We start from the raw sequence: 22,101 nt of genomic DNA, 5'->3' as shown, positions 1-22,101 counted from the left end.
CTACACCTATTATCTATCTTCTCCCTTGATATATTAATTCAATTACTCTCCTTTTTCCTCCATGATCTTTCCCCACAAGCAGTACTTTCATTCCCACTCACACACACCCACAGCACCTCCAGCTCCATCACACATGCTCCAAATTCCAGCTGGGGTAAAAGGCAACATGTACTTGTGCTGGACATAGTATTTGGTTTTCTGGCCAGTAAACACATGGAAAGAGGAACACTGAAGCTTCCCCCCACCATTACTTGCACACACTAATGCAAATATCTTCTACCCAGCTGCCGATATTCAGCTAACCATATGAACTTCAAATCTTTAAGGTCTCAAGTATGATTCATACATCATAAGAAAAATCTATAACTTTCAACTTTTACTCTCCTTGCAGTCTACATTTTGGTGTTCTCACAGTGTGGAAAATAAAAGATTCATAACATGAGTTATGAATTTGATGATCTATTATTGGAAAGTACTTCACAAAATTTTAATGTTCTTCTTGTAGTGGAGTTCACAGGAATTTAAATTTTAAGAGGCTATCGCTAGCTAGAGACAGAATAAATCTAGCATGAGTGTCTTACAGATGAAATTTCAGAAGATCAAATTCTTATGTAGACTGATGAACAAAGAAAATTAAGAATAATATTTACCAATAACAGTGAAAAGCATAAAAGAACACTAAATTATCCAAAAGTTTAATGAATTAGGAATCAGGAAAGTAAAAAGAGCAAAGGAACTAGCAAAATTTTTCAGTTCTGTCTCATTATCAAAGCAAGCTTATTCACAGGAAATTTTAAGATTCCATTTCAATCATCATGGAACCTATTATAATTTTTCTAGAAATCTCCCCCTCCCCGCCTTTCACCACCTTTCTTCTTTGTTCTTCCTGAGTTACTTGTAGGCTTATTATGACAGCCCTGAAGGCAGTGGATAACACAAATACGGGTCAAAGGAGAAAGCTTTCTTCAAATTTTCTCTCTCACCTACATACTAAAATGTGTGGCCCCTGTAAAATTATGTCCATTTCACAAAGATGAAATCTTTCTTGATAGAGCAGACCCTCCTGTTTGATTTTTGTAGTTCTTTGAAATTTCTCTGCTTTATTTCTATCTCAGTACCAAAAAGATGCAACTTAAATTTCTGCAGCTACTAGAAGCTCAGTTCAGAGAGCTGGCAAAACCCTGGCACACCCTGCCCTGGCTCCACAGGTCCACACTGCCAACTGTGGCTTGAATTTAAAAGTGCCCACTTGGTATACCTCAGCCCAAGAACAAAGCCGTTATCCTGTCCTTCTGCATCAAACCTCTCTAGGACACAGAGCAACCCGTCTGCTTAATTTGACATGACCAGAAGGAAAGATTGAATATACTCTATGGGTGGTCCACACCGAGGGGTAACCTCGGTTCAATGCCTTTACTTAACACTTGCCTAAATCCTGAGATATATTGAGTGCCTCTAACCACAAAGCAAGGATCCGATTTTAACAGCAAGAACCAGCCCTAAAAATATATAAAGAGCAATTAATTTTTAGAAGCAGCAAAGGAGAAATAATATGGGGGTAGAGATAGAGGAGCTAACAGAGAAAAGACCTCAAAATGGAAAAGAAATAAGACATGATAATAGCTAAAATGAGATTTGCCCTTAGAAATTTTCACAACAGTTCTGGTTTGAGACTAGAGGAAAAAAGCCATAAAACTTGCATTTCCTCAGTAACTTAAACACTGACCTGTAGCAGCTGTGTTGCTGTAGCTCTTTGTTCAGGATTTTTCACTAAGCATTTCTTCACAAAATCTGTGAATTCATCAGACCAGAGCTCTGGCTTCCGGAAGGTTGGAGGGGGATTTGTAGGAATCATAAAAATAGCCTAGATAAAAATCAAACAACAATAGCAAGTTTAAACAAAACACATCAGCACAGCACCAAAGCCAAGTAAATAAATTGGTTTATCCACCTTTCTTATCAGGCTAAGAATCTGGAAGACAAATTTTAAGTAAGTTAGGATTTCCACTCATATTGAGATTCAGGAAGTAAATCCATCTGCTACTAATGTAGCCACTTCCCATTAAATTTTCTCTATTTAAACTGTACCCCATCAAGCACATCACTCGTTATTTTATCTATTGCCATTTATCAATCTTGAGAGCTGATTTTGTTCTTTCGGAAATTCTTAATAGCTCAGCACTGCTTGTTTAAACAGACACATACGAAGTTGCTGTGAAAAGCCAAGTTCACCTTCTCCTCTCTTACTGCATTTAGTTTTATAGGAGAATTACTTAGGAAATTTGGTAGGACTACTATTTCTTTTTGCATTCTTAATTCTTCAGATGCAGTTTTAAAGCTTGCTTTTGCTAATAAGATTTAGAAACATATGCTAAAAGACCTAAGACAACACTAAAAGATGATAAAAATAAAATAATCAAGTAACTTGTCTACTAGCAGTGAGAATTTACTTGAAATTGAAAAAGGCAGCATTTTACAGAAACAGAAATTTCAGACTGTCACGAGCCATATGCAGACAGATTTTTCAACTAGGAAAAAATATTCACACTGTATAAAAAAATGTTTGTCCTACTTAAGATTATATATATTGTGCCATTTTCTTTATGATTTTTTCCAGGTTTTCCTTTAATTATAGATTTACACTTCTAGGGGAAAAAAAAAAGCAGTACAATTCTGAGAGACTACTGTAAAATAATTGGAAATTTTGAACTTCTGTATGTAATACCTCAAATGCATTCAGTATCATTGCCTAAGATTCACACACAACAGCAACACACTATTCAGAGCTAGGTCTGTTGACAGACACATAATAAGCTATTGTTTTCTTTTAAAACCAAGTTCAATTCAACATTTTGCAAAGTGAAAGGGAGTAAAAGTTCTTCATTTGTTTGTCTACAAGTATAGGCAGAAATACGTACTCAGAAAAGGGGAAAAAATTGAAATGAGATATTATGCACACCATTAACATAGTAGAGGCACCAGAAGCTTCAGCCTGTGCTTGAAAAATGGGGAGAAGGGAGAAGAAACTTCGGTGGACAGCTGTGCCAAACTGGTATATGAACTCAGATAGGAAACACAACACTCTGTTACCCTGTAATTGGCCTTACCTATTTCACTTGTGATACAAGATTAATTGTCAGTACAAGTGAAGTGCTTCTGGTATAAAGCAGTGGCTAACAAATTCAGCTGTTTCTGTCCTTGAAGGTAATGATCTCTTCTGAACTTTGAACTGATGACTTTTAATCTTATCTTTAGCTACTCTTAACAGCTAGCTCTGCAGTAGCTATTGAAAACACACAGCTGTAACAGAAGACTAGTTAACTTCTGTTTATGTGGTGTCAAAAAGTATACCTCCTGTTTGATAATAAACATTGACCTGTCTCTCAGCAGGTAAGCAAAGCTTAGTTTCAGAGTCCTACTCAGCTCCAATGTTCTGTGAAAAATATTTGCTTTTGCCAATTATTTTCATCAACTACACAGCAATTAAGAACCACAGCAAAGAAATGACTTCTTTATAATTGACAAAGGACAATGAGAAGAAAGAGGGAATTCATGAATCATTCTTTTATGGCAGGCAATAAAATTCACAAAAGGAGATACTCAAGAGCTAGAGTTAGGGTCCTAAATCCACGTTTATGCTTTGTATGCTTTTTGAAAATACCTACTTCAGAAATATACATATTTATTTAATGCTTAAACTGTAGGCTTTTTTAAATCTTGGTATGTGACATGAGCTGCGTAACCTGAAAAAAAAAATTTAGATGTGTTTTTGTAACACAAGAAAACATACAGAAACTACTTCCGAGGGTGGGAAGGCTCTGCAGAGGGATCTGGACAGGCTGGATCCATGGGTCGGGGCCAATTGTATGAGGTTCAACAAGGCCAAGTGCCGGGTCCTGCACTTGGGTCACAACAACCCCATGCAGTGCTACAGGCTTGGGGACAAGTACTTGGAAAGCTGCCCTGCAGAAAAGGACCTGGGGATGTTGGTTGACAGCCGGCTGAAGATGAGCCAGCAGTGTGCCCATGTGGCCAAGAAGGCCAACGGCATCCTGGCCTGTATCAGAAATGGTGTGGCCAGCAGGAGCAGGGAGGTGATCGTGCCCCTGTACTCGGCGCTCGTGAGGCCGCACCTCGAATCCTGTGTTCAGTTTTGGGCCCCTCACTACAAGAAAGGCATTGAGGTGCTGGAGCGTGTCCAGAGAAGGGCGACGAAGCTGGTGAGGGGTCTGGAGCACAAGTCTTATGAGGAGCGGCTGAGGGAGCTGGGGTTGTTCAGCCTGGAGAAGAGGAGGCTGAGGGGAGACCTCATCGCTCTCTACAGTTACCTGAAAGGGGGTTGCAGAGAGGTGGGTGTTGGTCTCTTCTCCCAAGTGACTAGTGACAGGACAAGAGGAAATGGCTGCAAGTTGCGCCAGGGGAGGTTCAGGCTGGATATTAGGAAAAATTTCTTTACTGAGAGAGTGGTGACACACTGGAATAAGCTGCCCAGGGAAGTGGTGGAGTCGCCCTCACTGGAGGTGTTCAAGGAACATGTGGACGAGGCATTTTGGGACATGGTTTAATGAGCATGGTGGTGTTGGTTGATGGTTGGACTTGATGATCTTACAGGTCTTTTCCAACCTTAGTGATTCTGTGATACTTATTCCAAATGTTTAGTCCAACTTGTTAACTATGCCATGCACTTGCTAGCATGTACCTCTCTCCCCAACTCTCAGCACTCCCTTTCGTTAACTAGCCTGAAATGCTGGTTTTCAATTCCACCTTCCCACTCTACTTCCTCATTTTGGCTTGCATATTTCTCTGCATAAAAGTTAAGCTCCCTCTCTCTTTCAAAACACTCTATGATTTAGCTTCCAACTACTTCTATTTCCTTCCAAGAAGCTTGCAAAGCAATCACTGGAGGATTGTAAAGCCAGTCCCAAATCTCCAGGAATAAAAACAAAATGCTTATCTAACAGGAAGTTATTCTTCATTTTTGCTTCCATTTCTTGTCAAATACATCTTTTCTGTCCTATATTAAAACAAAACTAAGCTGTTTCAGTCACTCTGTTCCATGGGTGCTGAGGGAAGCAGGAAACCTAAGAGACTTGGTTATTTCATGCTTCTTTCATCTTACCCTGTGTTTCTCCACTCTCTGTGTTCTCCCAAACTATTACCTATAGTAATTTTTTCAACCACTCCACTCAGAATTTTCTCTAAAAATTTCCCACAGCTATTGGTATTAGTTCAACTGTTACAGTAGGGCTGATGGCAATGCTTATACAGTATACAGCCAGCATTAGGCAACTGTTGCTTAAAAGAGAAACCAAACCAAAAAACCAGCACCAGCTAGCACTGAACATAAACTACCATCCACTCAATTACATGGGCTGAACTGGCAGTAACTGCAGGAAACATTAGGAGGAAATTGTTCAACAAAGGGGGCAGGGTCTGACATACTATGTGAAAGAGCTGGGGCTAATTCTTCTTCTCCCACCTTCAACATTGCCTTCCATATTTCCCTAACGTATCTGAGACAGACTGGCAAATCTTACTCAAGTAACACATCAGATATACAGCCAAGGTGTTAGGTCCTATGACTCAGTCTTCAGTTTTAACCATTCAATCATCCTTTAAAAAAAAAAAAAAAACCAAAAACCTCTAAGCTGCAAGACGTCCGAACTCAGGCCTGAGGGACCATGGCAGCTTAATCGGTGTTTGTCTTCACTTGTTTGTAACAGAGAGCCCATTCCAAATTTGTCCTGAACTGGCCCTTCCACCTCTGAACCTTGAGCCCAACTCTCTACTTTGAATCCTCTTTCATACATTGCTCTGAGGCAAGTCCTACACCCTGCAGTGAAACCAGAATCCATGGCAAATTACAGTAAAATTACAGTAGATATGGGGGGGTGCGGAGACAGATGATGCAGAGCAGCTTTCAGTGGCCACTAGACAATCTAACACAGTTTCTACCATAACTGTTGCCTGGAAGCACTTACCTGCCCGATAACCAGCAGTTATGGTTAAGCTGAATACTGGACTGAGGACCAGGTCTTAAGTAAGAGCAGACTGCGCAAGTCAGCACATGATTTTCTTTTTATTATTCTTAAAGGGTCTAGCATGTTAAATGAAGTCCAGGCTGAAAACATTTTTTTTCGTGAAGGTTCTTTTATGGACAGTTTTATTGGCGTGAAAATGTAATCAGATGAATTAGGAATTGCCAAAAGAAAAATGAGACCTCATACACTGCATTTGGAATTTCCCAATTAGAAAATCCTTGCAGCTCATTCCTCCTGTCAGTCAGGGTAATACATCTGTATTTCACACAGCCCACAAACATATTAAATGATCAACAGTAATTTGGTAGAGGTACTACGTCTTTGGGTTTTAGCTCCTTGAATAACTTAACTCTACTGCTTAGTTTAAATAAATGACTTGTAATAAATAGCAGGAAATCAAAAGAATAACTTTCGCTGTTACTATTTGCCCAGTATCATGAATGCTACTGAAAGAGACAGCAAAGATTTTTTTCTATTGGGGCGATTTTATAATTTTCAAGCTGTGAAGCTCCACTTCTATAATCTACAGAGAGAAACTTTTTTTGAAAGAGGGTAAGGATACAGGACATTGACAGGCAGTTTGTGACTCCATAGTTTTTGCCACCACAATTATACTACTTAGTTTATCAATCTACTACAGAAAACAAATTCCAAAATACATTTAAACTCAGTAACACATTTTAGACTATGAAATCCTATTTAAGGCGGGGGGGGGGAGTGTTAAATATTGGAATACTGTAACATTTTAATAGCTTTAGAAACAAAGAATCAGCTGAAAGACACATTCTTCTCTTCTTTGTGATAGATGTCATAGAACTTCCCTCCCTACTTGAATAGCCTTCAAAAAGGCTATTGAAACATCACTAATTTTCAATTATTCAAAAAGGCTATTGAAACATCACTAATTTTCAATTACACAGTTCAACAGCTGTCTAGAAATGAAACACCAGCATGGACAAGAAGGGTGAGATAATAGCAGGTTCTACATTGGTTTTGCTTTGTTGAGCTTTTTTTAATTTTTTAATTCAGAACTACAATATTGTTACAACAAAGTTTTTTGCAAAACTTTGTAAATGTGTTAAATATTGGAATACTGTAACATTTTAATAGCTTTAGAAACAAAGAATCAGCTGAAAGACACATTCTTCTCTTCTTTGTGATAGATGTCATAGAACTTGTCATAGAACTTGTCATAGAGCAAAGTTTTTTGCAAAACTTTGTAACAACAAAAAACAAAGTTACTGAATAATGCCTGGTGTGTTTAAAGACAAGGAAGTCTGTTTATGATCTGCTTCAGTGTTGATAATAAATTTAATTGTTAGAAGTACCCTAAAAATCACCAGCTTCCTCCTCCCATCTGCAAACACAGTAGTTCGTGAAGATCTAGTGCACTCAACACTTTTTGTGCAGAATTACAAACAGGTCTGGTTCCATCAGACATCTGTCAGATACCTCATCCAAAGAGATTCTCAATATCCCCCGAGTTTGATAAAACCCCTAACTGGAATCTGAATGGGCGATTCACAATATTTGAGAAGCTTAATTATCGTTCTGTGTGAAATATTACTTTTGTTGAAGCAGCCAATACCAATCTTTACTCTTTCTTTTCAGAAAGAAAAAAGTGGCTTCTCAGTCATGCACCAATTCTCACTCATCCAATTGTATCTTTCTTTGGGGGTGGGGGTGTGTAAGTGCTGCTTTTTACTAAACTCAGTGACAAGAGCAACACGAACTACAGAGGTCAAGAAGGAACCACTCAAGTCAAAACTGTGCATCCAATGGCCCATGCAATGCTATTTTCTTCATTGTCACTGCCTGTCTCATACCTCACATACTTCTAACAGAGAAGTGGCTTGAAGAAACACACTAAAACAGAGCATTCATTTCTATTTTGCACAGGAAAAGCTGAACAGTTTACCCTAAATTAAAGACCACAGAAATGCAAAAGTTGTCAAATAAGTTTCATCTTCTTAATTTACCACTAACTTTTTTTGAAACTGTGTGTCATAAAAAGCATTTACTGAAGATATGTTCAGTGAATAAATACTCCAGACTGATGTAGTCACCTAATGGATAACTGCTTCTCCCATATCTTACCTAAAACACATTCTTGGTTTAAGCTAAAATATTGAGGAAGCTGTTACCAATTTAGGGGGGAAAATGTTATTTTTCAGTTGACTTTAATAATAAATTATCAAGAGAAAAATGTTTGGAAATACCAGCTGAAAAACAAACAAACAAAAAAACAACCAAACCAGCAATTACATTATTCTGAAAGCTAGATCATCAAAACAGAAAGGAAACACTTTTCCCCTTTGACAAAATTTGAAAAACTGATAGCACCAAATATTAAAACACACCTACTCCTAGCAATAATATTACATTTCCAACGTTAAGCAAAAACTTAAAGATTTCTATCACTGTTCAACCAAAAAGGTACTTTCTTTACAGAGAGTTAGCAATGACTGTTCATCCAGAACAAGAACACCGTGCTGTTACACTCACCTGCCTCACAAGTTCCCAGCAAAGCACAGCTAAAATTACCAACTCAGGCCTAAATGCAGGAAGGGATAAGTGGAGATTTAGTCCAGAGAACTTCTGGACAAACAGTAATTGATACAGAATTTTTAATCGCAATGAAGGGAAATATATGTGACATTTAACATGCAATTCTATTGTGCTCACCTCGATAGTTCTTTAGTAGTAACCACTGATTAAATCACGTACACAATACTACACACAGTAAAACTGACATTCAAATTATTTTAGAATAAAATGACAGACACCTCACATATTAACAGTAGGAACATTTGAAAAATAAAACAAAACACCAGAACAGGAATGAAAAAAAAAAAAAAACCCACCACAACTGTGACCATGGTTTAACAGCCATTCACTGGCACAAGCTTCATTCTGGAATGCTGACCTTTGTCGTTCAAAGCAAAGTATGATGCACTTAAGATGTAAAGTAATAAAGTAATAAACACAGAGAAAAGATACATAATGGAAAGAATAATCACATGATTAACAGCAAAGATGGGTTACTGAAAGATAAGCCATTTATATTGACCTGTATATTCATTATTGCTAGTAAGTTCATAACATTTTGACAGCGTTACAATAGGTCAAGAATGTAAAGATACCAATCTCAAACATTTTGCAATAGTAAGTGCAATTGTAACTCTACTGAAAAGAATCAACCCTTGCCTTGTTAACGCCGTCACGCCACAGAACTGTGCCTCAAGATTCACCTCTGAACTTACTCTTTCTACTAAAGGCAGGAGTTGGACTGAATGATCTTTATGGGTCCCTTCCAACTTGAGATATTCTATGATACTTCCTTTAAAAAAAACTGCTTTACATTTCAAAATAATATTGCAGATAATTTGTTCTGTGACAACAGCTTGAAGAAGTTGGCATTCTAAGGCCACAAGTTCATTCAGTTTGGGGGGTTTTTTTTACTGTTTTTAAACAAGCTCACTTAGACAATTGATTTTTAAATCCCATCACATATCATAACTTTAAAGTTCTGCCATATCCTAAGACAAATCTGCATTGGTATATTTATAAGGCAGAATTTACTGCCCTGGCTGTTATCCAATTAGCAAGACAAAGAGCAAGTTCCCCCTGCTAACTCATCTAAAAGGATCATGTCATCTGCATATGTCTGTTCATTATCAAACCCTTTTTTCAGATGAGTAATAAAAATATTTAATACCACCAATCTTTTCCCAGAAGTATCACCTCAGCATGCTGTCCTACTGCCAGTTAATTTACCAATTTATCCAGGGCTTTTTTGTTTTGTTTCGGTTTTGAAAGTTTCTTGACCTCTCATAAGTCATCACTTGCACTACACAAAGAGATCTGGAAGCAACTCAACAAATGACTTGATGGAGTTGTATGCAAAGAAACAACTTTGTTTATTGCAGAGGCCGCCTTTTCCTTGCTTATTTCTTCTTCCTCTCCCTTCAAGTCCAGCAGACTTACCAATGTTTCTCCCGGCTTTCTTCCAACATATTTAAATAATTCCCTATGATTTGGGGAACTCTTCATGACTTTTGCCTGTAGGTTTTTTGGCTATTATCTTGTCCCAACTTTCCGTCTTCTACTTTAAAATGGAATAACTTGAGTTTTTCTACCCAATTCAGTAGGGCTATTTCAATTTCCTGAACCAAACTCTTCAGCACAAAATATTCTTGAATTCTGCCATTCAACTGAACGTTGTCCTCCCACTTCCTTTTTGTTTAGAGACGTAACATTCAAATTTCCATTTCATCTGCAAGGTTACAAACTCATTGACATCAGTGAAGTCACAACAGAAGAGACAGCCAGCAACCTGATCGTCAAAATTCTCCCCTCCTTCAACTTAGACAGCAAGCCTTCAAAGGGCAACAAATGCCTTTCAAAAGTCTGTAGAAATGAAAAATAAAGCCTAGAAATATTTGCAGTCTCATGAAGGTTTTTTAGCTGTTCTTTGGCTTTGTTGGGGTTTTTTTTGTTGTTTCTTTGGGGGTGGAAGGGGGAGGGTGTTTTAGATAAGTGAAATTACACAATTTTTAAAGCAAAGGCATTCACTGGTAAGAAAAATAATTTCAGGCTACTCAAGATTTTGTGCTTTAACTAGCCCAGGCAGCTAAAGGTTTTGATTTTTTTTTTTTTTTAATTGACGTGCACAGGAATTTTCAGAGAAAAATACCTAACTTGCAAATAATCCCATATAGTTACAAAACAGTATAATTACTTAACATTTTATTGAAAGTTCACATCCACAATAATCACAAGTCTCCACATTTTTACAGTGTTCAGGGACAAAAAAAAAAAAAAAAGGAAAAAAAGGAAAAAATCATAATGACTAAAAAAAACCCAAACACTACCAGAAAACAAGACACTGAAAGCCAGCAAGTCTTACAAACACACACAAGAGTTTCAAACGCCTGAAAGGAACTGCAGCATTCAGACACCATCTAGGGCAGTATTTCCCACAATTTCACTCACCAAAAGGAAAACCTAAATGAGCCACAAACTAATTAATGATTGTTGTTCTGAAAAGTACCCTCAATCTCAGCACTGGGTGAGCAACATAAGGAGGAGGAAGAAGGGTGCACAGGTATATGCACATGTGGGTTTTTTAAGATTTTTTTTTTTTGATGGGGGAAGAGTTTTGTGGTGTTTTTTTTTTTTTTAAGGTAGAAAAAATTAAATAGATATTAAGCTGTCTTTAGACTGAAAGAAGTATCTGATGTAGTGGTTTAACCTTTCAATTCAATTTTCACTTGACAAAGACTTGGAAAAGAAGGTAGTTGTAAACATCATTGTATAGGAGAAAAATTCCTTCTGATAGTGATGGGCAATACCTCTTCTTTGTGAGGAAATCACCATAACAGAGAGATGAGGCCACTTCAGACCACTAGCCAATTTGAGGTTCTACCATAACCCTCAGGGAACTTCACCAACATTTAAGAGCCTCTCAGACCAAATTATACATTATGGCAGATGTTTGCTCAAGAGCCAGGCAACTCACTGCCTAAAGCATATTTCCCAGCCACACAGGTGTCCAGGAATCATAAGAGGAAGAAGGTGTCTTCATGAATGTTGGTACCTCTCTCAGATAGAAGCATCCTGCTATCACTTAAATAGCCCCTTTCACAGAGTCAGAGAGATCTAGAACTTAGGTGTCTTGAACCTGAACAACTTTTTCTTTTTTCCAGCATTGAACTCGAACAACTAGTTTCTTATCAGTTACAAAACAAGGAAATGGTTCTGAAAGTGCACATTACATGACTGAATCCAGGGAATGCTCTTTTCATTAATCTAGTCTTCTTTCACCATAGTTTCTTGTACTCCTGATTCAGTACTATCTTGAAAATTCATAGACATAATGCCCACAAGGTTCCAATTTTGTTACCCAGACTAAGAAACTTACTTTCCCTCCAAGAAAACTCCAACAATATAGCTTACTTTAATAATAAAATCTTTGCTCTTCTTCCCACAGTATTTTCTGCAGTTTCTGAGAAAATGAGGCAGTGGTTACATCCAGAAATATATTAACATTTACCGAGACATGAAGTGGAAAAACTGCATTTGCAGTTCTATTTACTAATAAAAGAGTCAAGGAGTGAGTAACTTATATTTGTGAGAAAAAGCTATAGTAAATTCACTGGATGTTAAATGTGAAACCTCTGCCGTAACCACACACAGTAGTAATGACAGAAGGCATTCAAGAAATATGCAGTAGTAGTTCTTAATTCAGGATATGTTAAGACCTCCAGCAGCAGTATTGTGTTCAGTTTTAGGCATCGCACTTTCAGAGATGTGAACCAACAGAAGATGGTTCAAAAGAGAGCAACTATAATGCTTAGATATTTAAAAAACACAATCTGCAAGGAAAAAATCGATTGAATTAGGATTGCTTAGTCTAAAGAGGAGGTGAATATAGTGAAAAACATAGTAACAGTTTCCAGCATGTTAAATGCCATTTCAAAGGGGGAGAAAATACTCCTTTTTTCAAGTCTATAAAGAGTAAAAGAAGAAGTTCGAGTTTAAATTTCAACAAAGTTTAAATGAGTTTAAATTTCAACAAAGAATATTCAGATTACAGAGTAGGAAAGTTTCCAATAAACTTCCTGAGAATTTCTAGAATTTGTCATTATCTTCTACCAAAAATTATAGACAAACACAGTTTCAGAATTGCATGATCAAAATTTGGGCACGTTTCAAAGATCTTTCCCACCACCACCACCTCCCCATTTGCCCTGTGTTCACGCAATCTCAGAAAACAGTATTTTCCTCATGTCTAACCTGAAAATTCAGTGGAAGAGTACATTACACAAAGATGAAATGAAGTGAAACTCCATGTGCATACTTCACAGGTTGCATTCTCTCTCCCTGCAACAGCTCCTCTGCCTCTGATTTTATGTGGATCATGTAAGTACTTACATTTAAGAGTCAATACATTGAGAGATTACAGGTAGCACAAAAGAAAGCAGGGAATTTAATCTAGTCAGGTCACAAATGGAATAGAGTCTTGCTAGAAAAATAATCTGCACACTGTGAATTTAAAAACCTACAGTGGCTGACAGCTCACTGAGATGTCTAAAGGTGACTTTGGTAATTAAAAAAAGAGGATTATCATGTTTGGTCAGCCTAGGTACAGAAACAGAACAATCACGTTTAACAGAAGAAACATGAAACACAAAGGAACAACGCTCACAACAATGTTTGCTGCTTCCTACTTCACCATTTACAATGGCAACAGATGAACAGGTGACAGCAAAAGCCAATCACCAGCACAAATTAGAACTATTCAGACACTTGCAGTGTTCAAACTAAGAACTAAAACTAAACTGACAGATTACAATATTCCACATATTAAATGCCTACATCCCACTGAAATAATGGAAGTGTCTGATTAATTACAGCAGATTTTCTAGTCTATGAAAAAGTAATTCAGCATTAAGTTCTTAAATCTTAAAGCTCTGTCTACCTTCAAGCAAAGAAGGAAAACTTCTGCCTCTGCCCCACTGACACCCAAGGTACTGAGAGATTACAAGACTCAACGGTGCTGCTTTCCTGGCTGCCAGGTATGTACAGAGAACAGTGTTACCGTCCTTGCCTAGCTAGTATTTCCAACATTCTCCCTAACAGCTTCATAAAAATATCATTTACATTGTAGCCCCTTAATTTCACTGCTAGATTAGTGTAAAAGTTATCTACATCTTTTCCTGTAAGGAAATGTAGTTGCTAGAGCAAATCTAACTTTTTTCCTACTCCATAGGCCATGATGCAGACACAAGCAGTGGGAACATCACAAAATAGATCTGGGCATTTGAACAACCAAATGACAAGAGAAGTATAACCAAGGCATAGTATTACTTACACAATGACACTAGTCTTAGATTTTAAAAAATAACATCCATTTTAAACCAAAGTGAATAATACAAGTAACAAGATCAAAGTCAGTTAAAATTCAAATATACCACTGGAACTGATACTTCAGTTCTTCATGGCACTTTGTAATCTTGGTAGGTGTAGCCATTGCTCTCTGAAACAGAAAGCAAAAAATATGCACTACATAATGGCATTTAAAAGTAATCCTACAAAATGACAGAGGTAAAACAATATACCAAATTCTGAACAGGCTAGGTAGATCAAAAAGAAATTATCTTTCTGAAATGGTATTGTGCCTGATGAAACTGGTATTGATAATGACTGGTCATGATTTAATAACTGGCACGACATACATCCTAAGGAAAATTCTTCCAGAAGGTAAAACATTCCAAAGAGAAAACATACAGACAAAATTCAAATGCCAATTATTATTTTTTAAAAGAAGACAGTAAAAAGGTAAAATGAACTGTGAGCCAAAGTTAGCTCCCTATATCTTCAGTTTTATTTATCAAACTGAAAAATCTCTCCAACTTTCTCTTTTCCTGTACAAGACCAAAACTATGAGATATTCTGTTTATATTACAATTACACTAATTCAATGCAGGTCACTTGCTTTTTACTGAGTCCAGATGACATTTAGTAAGCTAAACATGGACCAATTAGCTTTAAAAAAAAAAAAAAGAAGAAGGGGGGGGGGGGCTGATTGCCGCTGGGTAGGTCATACAGTGGCTACAGAACACAATTGCTTGAATTACATTTTGACTAACATCAAACACAGAACTGAAGCTAAAAACTACCTTTTTTTTTCTGCACGCCTTCTATATTTCTCACACTGAAATGTACTAATTTAAAAGCCATCTCTTTCCCACCCTGAGGTGATAGATACGAACAGACTCACCAGAAGTTTTTGTTGTTTCCTCTTTCTCCATTCAATTTAAAAAACCCCACATCTTTAATATTCTAAGAAGTACAAACAATGTAGTTTCCACTTTATTTTTAATATCCCCAGTGGCTAACTAACCTTTTCAAGCCTGCTCATTTGAACTTACCACAGTAAAAAAGAAAAACATAGCACTGGAGATTTAGTCAACACTAAAAATAATGGTCTAAGCCTCTTCTATTTCTGCAATAACATTTGTATTCTTAAATCAACCTGAACAGCCATGTAATTAGCCATACAATAACCTTTACTGATAATGCAGAGAAACTAGTTCCAGAGGGACAGGAAAATCCTCAAGCTTATCTCCAAGAAGCAAATAAACAATATGTCTTTGTTAATGTCTTAGTCATGATCAAGGGCTGAATCTTTTCTGACAAGAACACTAGCTATAAAATGATAATTAAAATCTATGCTACTAAATAAAACATCAGTTTAGACTTAGTGTAACTGACTGCAAATCTCTCAGTGGTATTCCTTCTAACCATGTCTGGATTTGGCATCTTTTTCTTCCTGAGTTTTCCACCTCTCAGAGGTATCAACTGCTAAAGTAAAATGTGATATGGATTATAAAATAGTAGCTCAGTCAGTTGTTTATTCTATAACACACTGAATTTTGCAAGTTAGTTATTACTTGTATCATCTCAAGGTTTTGTACCCATCTCTACTTCCTCCCAACATGATCTGCTCAGCTTTTAACAAACTTCACCTAATACAGCAAACAGAAGCGTAACGCAACACACGCTAATTAGATGCCATTAGCATAATGGCATAAACGCTAATTAGATGTCCTCCAGACTTGATCATCATCTTCAAAATATTGCACACCCTAGAGAAATATACAGAAGTCATGCAGATAAACTGCTTAGTTGCATTTACATGATACCACTCTACAGGATCAAGGACATGGAAAAAAAATTCTTCATGTAATTAAGAAAAACGCTCATAGCATAACATGTAACATTTTGAGGCCAGAAAGATATACAGACACTGAGATAAAAGATCCACAATAGTGTGAATTGGCTTTGCATCTCAATTTCTTTGCTTAAACCAAGTTTTAAACAAACCTGAAGGGATAATATAAAAAAAAAATAGCAAGCATCTATCAAGATTCCCAAATTATTTAACCTGGAATATTTTATTGCAAAGCTGACAAAATTTTATAGGTTTTGATTCTGATCTGTGGTCTGTGTTGTACTGCCCTGTCCAAACACTTACTTGATTAATCACATTTTCTAAATTTTTGTTAGGGTCTGGTTTAACCTATTACATTTTGTTCCATTCAAAGACATGTGTCATAGCTTCCCCACAATGACTGACACTGCAGAGAAGAAAACAATAGAAAGTAAAGCCCTGTTACTGTAGGTACACACAGAAATAACATTCCTTCACAACCAGTGCAGGGAACAAAAATTTACAGCCTATATTACTGGAAAAATTACAGTTTAGCAATGTGGCTGTTGCAATCACGCAAATATGCAAACAATATAGCAATGGCTGAAGCAGTGACTAGAAATGCTGTTACTGTATAAATAGGCTGTATCATACCCTGACTTCCTAGCAGCTTGTCCCCAGTTTATACAAAAAGACCTCAAGGCAGAAGGGGGGAAGGAATTTTGAATGCAAAGGTTCTTTGAGACATGGCAGCCATATACAGTTACATGTAAATGGCCTTTCCTCTCTCCTTCAACAGATATGTTAGCATTCATACTCCTGGCTCTTCTACAAATATAAATATTCACTGAGTAAACTACATAGTTCACAAGAAAAGCATCTCAAAGAGCATCTTATCAAGACTCATCTCGCTTGAACAGCCTCTGAATGGCACAGTACTTTACAGCACATGTATGGAACTACTAAGTGAAGGCTCTGCAGATCTGAGAAAGGCACACTTTGAAAATGCTGAAGATCTCGCATCTCTCTCTTGCTCTAATTGTATGTATTCATTCCACTCAAGCAGCTTCACAGAAATTCCTCTAGCCAACATGATGGTCCCCAGCTTGAGGTAATAGTATCTAAAGAGCTCCCTATAGCAGACACAATAGAGGCAAGAGATATTCATAACCAAATAGAAAATAAAGCATGCCTGACATCTATAATGTTAGCTGAGGGATGCACGCAATTTTGAAAAAAATGTATCAGCTGGTTAGCTTTCCAACATAAGAAAAATAATAAGCTAATCCCAATAAAAGTCTGCACAAAGAGTCACAAAATTAACCAAACTGCTCTGTTCCTCTGCAGATCCAAGGTCAACAAAAAGGAAGACTCTATTAAAAGGTGCAGATGGAAGAAAAAGACTACAGACTCGAAAGATTTCTGAGAGATACCACAGAGCCACAGAATCACAGAATGGTTAAGATTGGACGGGACCACTGGAGCTCATCTTGTCCAACCCCCCTGCTCAAGCAGGGCCACCTAGAGGCAGGTGCCCAGGACCATGTCCAGACTGCTTTTGAATACCTCAAGTATGTTCCAGCACACTTCCTAGCTGAATAGGGCTCCTAGCACTCAAATACAGCATGACTAAAGAAAAACAGTACCTTATGGAAGCCAATAAATGGAGAAGTAACACAAGTGATAAAAACCCTAAAGAAAAGGCTTGACATGGAATAGGGAGAATCATTACTTCCTGTGAATTTCCAAGGAAAAAGACCTCCTTTGGAAGTCCCCCATCTCAAAGGATAAGTCTTGAAACATTGTCCCAGACGCAAATTTTTCCAAAAACTGTCAGAAGCTGTTCCTGAGAAATACTACACTACTGTATATACCTGGGGTGAAGAGATAAAAAATGAACATAATGAACAAACAGCTTCATAGGAACTTTAACTTCTATTGTGTTCCTGCATCCTTCCTTTGCCAGCGTTCCTCAGGAGACTGACCCTGAAAGCGATCCCTCTTAGGAGATTGCTCCTCTTGGTCACATGGAGTTCTTTGAGAGAGATATCTCCATACATATATATCCCTGTATATAAAGAACTAACTTCATATATATATACACACACATGAGTTCTTTGATTATAGATATTGAGATATATACATGGATTTTATATATACACATACATATCTCTCAAAGAACTAACTCTGTATATATATAAAAAAGATATCAGTAAAAATAAAAATTCATTGTTTTCTTCACCTTCACTCAACAGAGGCAGGTTTCCACATGTTTGGAGGTAGCCTGTAACCATGGGAAAGAAATTATGAAGAATACAATGCTCATTTTTGTCTGAAAATCCTGAGGCTCCTGACCATCTATTTACCTTCTGGAGCAAGTTTTTTTAAATTCATTGCTCTGCCTCTAAACAAGATTTGCATGTATTTCCTTATCAAGGCTGTTCATATTGGAGATGAAGCTTAACTCTAAAGTACATGAACACAAGGTACAGCAGTTAAGGAAGGGTGAGTTCTCACAATGTATCAGTTACATCACATTAGCAACTCACATGCACACCCTGACCTCATAGCCCCTGCTTTTTTTTTTTTTCCTTAGGAAGCTGGCATGCAGAGACAACAAAATACAGATGAAACAAATACTACTGAAAAACCTGAAAGCGGAGGTTACCTCAGAGAAGAGGTCACCATGGCTAGATTCTCATCTTCACTAAAGTTCCTAACACACTGCAGCTGATTAAGTCATAAAAAATATCAAATTAGAGTCAGGTGCAGTACGTCCTCTTCCTCTAATACGCAAACTTCATATATATGAAGACCAAAAATGTAATTCAAACAAATCCCACCCCCCTCATTTTCACAGATGCGGAGTAAGATAAGCTGCATGAAACAGAACTGCAGTCTCTCAAGGAGACTTTGCCAAGCTTCATCCCTCTGGCTTTACTCGCCTTTTCTCTCCTGCATGCTCGAGAGCTCCCCTTTGCCTAGCCAAAGCACCAGGGATAAGAGAGAAGGTGGAAGAGAGGAAAATTCATGTGGAAATCAGGGAAAAAGACAAGTTCTGAGCAGATCTTGCCTGACCTTAACAAAAGGATCAAAGTCTGGCCTTAACTTAGAGGGGGGGGCCAGCCAACCATTACTCTGGCTCAAAACAGGGCCATCTAAAACCCTCCACTTCCAGAACACATCCGATGCCTGACAAAGGACACAAAATCTTTTTTTGAGAACCACTGTTCTATACATTAAAAATACTGATTAAAAATAAAAAAGCTAAGCATACATATTTTAATTGTCTGTAACAAGAAGTCACCTTCATTTTAGTAGTGAATATTCAACCAATTTCCCTAATTAAGTTACAAATACACTTAATAATAAATTGAAGAAGTGAAAACGTAGAACTTATCTCATAAATTTGCCAGAGTTTCCATGAAGAACAGCATCTAAAAACAAGACGCCTTACCTTCGCATGCCACCCAGCATTAGATTTCTCTGCCATTTGGACTTAATAACACCTCATACATATAAATGATTCTCTCAAGGAAGGAAAAGCCATCTTTGGTTGACTATCATTGGAATGGTTATTTGAACCCAGTAATCACACAATTCTTTCAAATTCTTATCATATTACCAATATTTTATCAGAACCAGATGTTAGCAGCACAGCTTAGTCAGAATTATTGAACAACTTTTCTTTCAATTTCATAACAAATTAGGCAATGCTTATTTGATGCATCTGAAAAAAGTTACAGAATCGCAAGCCCTAAGGCACAGGACTGGGTGTCATAATTTAAACCATCACCAGCTGAAATGCAAAGGCATAAGAAACATAACGTTTTACTCTGTAGAACAAATTTGTCTTGCAGATGATAATCTTTATTTGTTAATAAATTCTAAAGTCTCAACAGCAAGCAAAAGCTACTATTTCAATGTCAAAAGCCTAGCAGTATTCTTATTAACTTAATACTAAAATTCCCTGAATGTTTACAAATAAGTACTGAAACACAAATAAATAATTAAATTTTTAAAAGACTCCTGTAATTTACTATTAGGCATGGGGGAAAAACAGGAAGATCACAGAAAAATAAATAAGAATAGTGAAAAGGAAGTTCCTTTAACATTCTGGGAATATTTTAAAATGTTCGAAAATAAACCTACTGTCCAGCTAGAAGCCAAAGTCCAAAAAACCTAATTACCAGCAATAAGTTGTGAAATAATTCAGAATTGGGAGAGCAAAAACCAGGACCGTTTGTAATCTTTTCTTGCCAAAATAAGGATGGGATTGGAAGAAGCCATCTTGGAGAAGGAAAAAAAAAAAAAGGCAACTAGGTATTCTGATTCTGAGAAGCTTCCACAAATATGCAGAGTCCTCCTACTCATAAATAAAATAAAAATACAATGAAAAACACAGGAATTTTTTTTTTTTTTAAAAACACTGAGATTCATCACTGTCATTCTATGATGGATACTTAAAAAATTTCCACAGCCTTACCTGCTTCCCTAGTCTCATTTCCCACAGGGAACACGCAGTATGAGTCAACATCATGTTTCTTCTCAAGTGAAATTTACTTATTAATCAAATTGTCTGAAGTTAAACATTCAAAAAGAATAACTGTTAAAAAGTTGATTTTGTCTTAAGATACAAGCCAACGAGATTTGTTGCAGGAGCAAAATGCTGGATTTCAAAAAAAAAAAAAAAATTACAGAATAGATTCCACGAAAGCCAGACTATCCACAGCTGACTCCAGGGAGAAATCAAAAATTGTTGAGAAAAAAAAGCTCATAAAAAGCCTATCAGCATGGGTATATGTTGTGGTTTAAGCTTTGGATGGATGAGCCACAGAAGTAAAAATAGTAATAAAACCTAAATGTAACACGAAAGCAAAAAAGAAGTTAGTGAAGGGAATAATTCAGAGGTCACCTCGCCTTTTGAGTCTACTACAGCAGTTGAGCCTAGGTAACAATTCTCCAATTTAAAAAGAAAGGAAGATATTTTCAGTGCTTGTCCTTAGCTCCAGATTTGGTATCTTGGCCCCTAGTAATCCAGTTTACTGACTTTAAAGTCACTCTGCAAGACATAATTGTCAAAGGAAACCAAAAAAGGTGGAGACTTTTGTCAATCACTGAAATTCTGGAGTGTGAAATTGCCTGTTTTAGTAACAGGAACCAAGACAGCCTTTTGATCAAAGTAATGTTATAAAAGGCAAAAAAAAAAAAAGTTACTGTGTAATTGCCAGTGTCCACCTAGTCACCACCTGTCTTCTGATAACTGTTATGAGTTACATGTGTTGCAAAGGTAATTATGACATCCACTGTAGAACTTTTTCTTCTGTTAACAGTAGAAGTTAATTTTATGGAAAATAAGTTCCTTTGAGGTCTCAAACAAAGCTGAACCAACCATGTTTTTATTGTCTGAATATAGGTAAGTAATCAAGGTAAGATCCTAACTAGACTATTAAGTCGTAGTGAGAAAAGAACACAGTGCATGAAACAATACCTACTGTGACACGTATGGTCCTTAACGGCTTAATAAAGATTAATGTTACACCCATTGGCTTCATCCATAAGAAAAAGATAAAGTACTAAGGGGTCAAGAACAAAATCTACAAAAAGTCAGCCAATGAGCTCAAGTTGCCCCAGAAAGCCCAAATACGCTGTATCAAAATCTATACCTGTAAGGATTGTCAAAGATACAAAGTCAGAAATATAAAGACCTAATGACTTTTTTTTTAATCTGAAGTTACACCACAGTTCAAACACTATTATCTAGAAACATAATTTTACCCTTGCTCAGCAGTTATGTTAAAAGCTTAATATTTACAAAGGAAGAGGTGATTAAAAAAAGGAAACAAAAATTAAGGGGGAGACTGTTTTCATGAAAACTTTCTTTCCTGCGTACCTGTATGTAACCTAATGTTAGTGTTAATAACCCCAAAAGGCACCAAATACTGATTTCCTTTTTTTCAAATATGAGTAAATTGATTTGTATGATACCATTTGCTGAAAGCAAAGCATGCCTAAATACAGGCAAAACAAGCTTTTTCAAAACACCTGTCAAGCACAGATGGAAAAAATAATAATCACAGGGATCATTTAATCTACCAACAAAACACTTTCAAGAAGCAGATGAATCAGAAATTGACACAGTTTTGATGCGAAGGGGATGCTTGCAACTGCATCATGTTTTAAGAAGAACATACATACACAATATATGACAAATCTAACGTGAAAGGGCAACAGCCTGCTTTGACACCCTCTTGCATAAATCAAAGTCTATGAGCAAACGTGCAAAAGCAGATCTAATGAATCACAGAATCATTAAGGTTGGAAAAGACCTGTAAGATCATC

General features: G+C 36.9%; 1 protein-coding gene across 2 annotated transcripts in view; it reads right to left on the bottom strand.

The window, feature by feature from the left end:
• Positions 1 to 22,101, bottom strand: part of STK3 (serine/threonine kinase 3) — a 134,979-nt gene that overhangs the window by 69,641 nt on the left and 43,237 nt on the right. For both annotated transcript variants that reach the window (XM_059835970.1, XM_059835971.1), the window contains one exon: positions 1,727 to 1,864. In XM_059835970.1, coding sequence (XP_059691953.1) covers positions 1,727 to 1,864 — 138 coding nt within the window. The remainder of the gene's footprint in view (positions 1 to 1,726; positions 1,865 to 22,101) is intronic.

The sequence above is a fragment of the Gavia stellata genome, chromosome 3 (genome assembly GCF_030936135.1).
Source record: "Gavia stellata isolate bGavSte3 chromosome 3, bGavSte3.hap2, whole genome shotgun sequence".
Taxonomy (NCBI): domain Eukaryota; kingdom Metazoa; phylum Chordata; class Aves; order Gaviiformes; family Gaviidae; genus Gavia; species Gavia stellata.
This window is presented reverse-complemented; position numbering and strand designations above follow the sequence as displayed.